The 3,754-nt window shown below is 38.0% G+C and overlaps 1 protein-coding gene across 1 annotated transcript in view; it reads right to left on the bottom strand.

Moving 5' to 3' along the window:
* LOC115815890 (myelin-associated glycoprotein-like) overlaps window positions 1-2,400 on the bottom strand; it is a 3,635-nt gene extending 1,235 nt beyond the window's left edge. Inside the window, exons 1-3 of the mRNA XM_030778858.1 lie at window positions 2,313-2,400; window positions 1,354-1,692; window positions 1,031-1,190 (exon numbers count right to left, since the gene is read on the bottom strand). Coding sequence (XP_030634718.1) covers window positions 1,031-1,190; window positions 1,354-1,692; window positions 2,313-2,400 — 587 coding nt within the window. The remainder of the gene's footprint in view (window positions 1-1,030; window positions 1,191-1,353; window positions 1,693-2,312) is intronic.
* Window positions 2,401-3,754: the final 1,354 nt, after the last annotated feature.

Here is a 3,754-nt window from a genome sequence, read left to right on the forward strand (position 1 = left end):
CAGTACTTTTGGTAATGTCTTAAGAGAAGGTTAAATCCCTCCCTGATATTTTGGGATTCATAACATTAATGACAAATGTTATTTAACAAAAAAGCATTAAACCTGCCTGTTTTGAACTTTGTTCTGCTGGATTGTTCCCTCTTCTCTTCTTCCTGTTAATAATAAGATGTTGTTGTTAAACAAAAGATGAATTAAGAAGAAAAATGATTTTGTTGTTGTTTCCACAACATGCTCAGATGTTGGAGTTTTAGTCACTGGTAATTTGAATTAAAAATAATTCCCACATGTTGACTGACCTCATCCACATTAAACCAATCAGAAGTAGAGTTCCTCCACACACTGTGATCCCAGCAACTATATAAATGACAGTGTTGTAGTCTCCTGAGAAAACAAAGTCCAAATCACCTCATCATAGCTCTAGTTAAATCAGATTTCAACAACATCTATGACAGTTTCCATACCTTTCAGTGTGATTGGTACAGCAGTGGTTTTCTGAGAGCCATGTTTATTCTGGGCCTCACAGTAGTACAGTCCACTGTTACTGGACTGAATGTTGTTGATGATGTAACTCTGTCCATATCCTACAGGTGAACTTACACTCTCTTTATACCAGGTGTAGTTTATCTGTGGTGGATTAGCATCACTGCTGCAGGTCAGAGTCACTGAACTGCCCTCTAGTATTTCACCAGAGGGACTGACTGACACTGTGGTATTTCTTGGAGCATCTAAATGAGACAGTTGGAAAAGTAAGTAAGTAAGTAAGTAATAATAATAATAATAATAATAATAATAATAATAATAATAATAATAATAAAGATGGTAATGATGATAATAATAATAATTAAAAACAAAAAAAAACACACACACATTTTTGTTATTTTTCATGTCTATGAAAGAAGTCACAGTAAACATGTTTCATAAATTGATTTTCCACTCACATGTGACAGTGAGAGTGACAGCAGGAGAGGGAAGATTCTCATGACCTTGTACAGCACACATATAACTGCCTCTATCCTCAGAGCTGACTGACTGGAAAGAGAGTTCATTGTTCTTGATGTTTTTCCTTCTTAAAATATGCCCATTTTTATACCAGATGAAGGTTGGAGTGTTACTCAAAGAACAGGTGGTTCTACATTTCAGAGTGACTGTATCACCCTCCATCACTCTCTCTGGAGTCTCCACCTGTAGGTCTGAACACAGGAAAAAACAGAGAAGATCTCAGATTCAGTCAAACCAGCCTATGGATAGTGAGAGATGTTTGATTTTCATCTTGGTTTGACAAAGGTCCTCTTAAACATGCTCAGTTAAAAGAGTCTTTGATGTTTCTTGTATATAGAGATGTTGTTAAAGCACCTGTAACTGATAGCTGAACTCCAGGGACACCAGACCACATCCCCTGTGCATTGTCTGTGAGAAATCTGAAATAATAGCTTCTTTTGTCTATCTCTGTCACATCACTCAGTTTCATGGTACAGTCTGACTGATAATCTCCAAGGTAATGAACTCTTCCTTCATAATCTGGGTCTTTAGACAAATCAGGGGGGTCAACACCTTCATGTTTTGTCCAGAAAACTGTTTCAACCTTGTAACCACTGGGATATGTGTAGGAGCAGGACATGTTTACTGATGAACCCTTCAGGGCACAGATACTAACAGGCCTGTACCACACACCCCAATTCTGACCATAAACACCTGAAATACATAGAACACAACATTACCAGAGTTTTACACAAGAAATTAGTTTAGAGTCATGTATGTCTTCATTAACTCATTGCAAGGTTTCAGTGTGTGTGAATTCAAAGGTGGAATGGTGTATGGTATTATTGTTAATGATTATTGTGTTGTAACAGTGACTACTATGAGTTTTGCCACTGTAACTGAGCATCAAGACCACAGTTTGAGAGATTGAGTCTAGTCCTGGACTAAAATGTGTTTTAAATGAACAATCTCTTCAAAATGGAGTTCAGTCCAGAACTGGGTTTACTATTTGTTTGAGAAAGAACAGACATGGATTCACTACTGACTGTAGAAACTGAACCACAGAAAAGCCGAGGCGGTGGTGAGAAACAGAAAAAGTAGAAGAGCCAATCAGAGGGCAGGAGAAGAAGAGGAAGTCCTGTTATGGACATGTATGTTCACGTTGACAGTTCTTAGCACACTGAAGCCTGGGTTACAATTAATATGTACCTACAGAAACTCTGAACTGCTCATAAACTCATGAATTGCTGTCAGACTTGTTAAGTCTTTTTTCTTTTCTTCAGCAGGTTAATTCAGTCACATTGTTAATGAATAAAGCAGAAAGACAGACTTACCCTGAACCATAAGCAGGAGGATGAGAGAAAGAGGAAGAGACATTTTGAATAACAACACCACAGTCCCCTGTGTTAGAAGATCATACATTTCTTAACCATTCATCACACTATAGAAAGAAACAGCTTGTCTCTGACATAATTCCATTATATTTGACATTGTCTCATTTGTATGACCAAAACTACAGGTCATTTCTGAACAGTTTTTCTCAGTCTCTAACTGTGATGGTTACAATTTAATTAACTTCTATGAAATAAATTTACAAGTCTCTCACGACAAACAGGTTAAATGTTAAATTTCATTTTCTAATATAGGTCTATATAAAAGGGACATCTCTTAATGATAAATGAAAATTTTTTCTCGTGTCTCTTACCATCGCGTTGAACGTATCAGCAGCAAAGCCAAACTGAATGATGACAGAGTTCACTGGTGATACTGCTCTCTGAGAAAGTGGTTAACAAGTTTAACACTAAAATGATGAGTCATTTCAGCAGAGCCTTTTACTTGTTCTTTCTTGTATGAAGAACATCCCCCTCATAAATGCAAATGAAGTCGAAATTAACATTCACACACAAACTTTTTTTGTTTATGATGAGAATTTGTTTAGTTTTATTTGTCCTTGTTTTTTATTGAAGGTTTATCGACTATTCACCATTTGGATTTAAAAGAGTGGAGCATTTCAGATGTTCTGTGATCAGTTATTAGCTTCTTCTGTCACATTAATCTTGAACGTGAAACATATCAAAGTAATGTTTCATATATACAACAATTAACTTGATGATAGATTTTATCACATCACATCACAGCACATCTCTCTCTCTCTCTCTCTCTCTCTCTCTCTCTCTCTCTCTCTCTCTCTCTCTCTCTCTCTCTCTCTCTCCCTCCCTATCCCTATCTCTCGCTCTCTCTCTCTCTCTCTCTCTCTCTCTCTCTCTCTCCTTATCCCTCTCTCTCTCTCTCTCTCTCCCTCCCTATCCCTATCCCTATCTCTCTCTCTCTCTCTCTCTCTCTCTCTCTCTCTCTCTCTCTCTCTCTCTCTCTGTCTCTCTCCCTCTCTCTGTCTCGGCCCAGACTCAGTGTCCTGTCTGTGGCATTTGTGGTTTTGAGAGGTTGCGAACACACGTTGTTCTCGGTCTTAAAGTCACAAACGCACAGAGACAGAAAACAGGGGACACATGTGCTTAACACACTCAAATGTCTGTCAGAAACTGGAGGAGAGACTTTTTACCGTGCAATTTGTGGGCTTTTAAGAGTTTCATTCATTTTGAATTTGTAAACTGCTCTAATTCTTCATCTTTCTCTCCCCATCACTCTCTCTCTGTCTCTCTCTCTTTGGTGTCTTAAGGCGTAAATTGATGCAGAAATGATTAGGCTCCTTTTACTGAACAGGCTCTTTCTCGACCCTGGAATTAAAATCACCCAGCTCTCATTACTTCAGAACACC

This window comes from Chanos chanos, chromosome 7 (genome assembly GCF_902362185.1).
Source record: "Chanos chanos chromosome 7, fChaCha1.1, whole genome shotgun sequence".
Taxonomy (NCBI): Eukaryota; Metazoa; Chordata; class Actinopteri; order Gonorynchiformes; family Chanidae; genus Chanos; species Chanos chanos.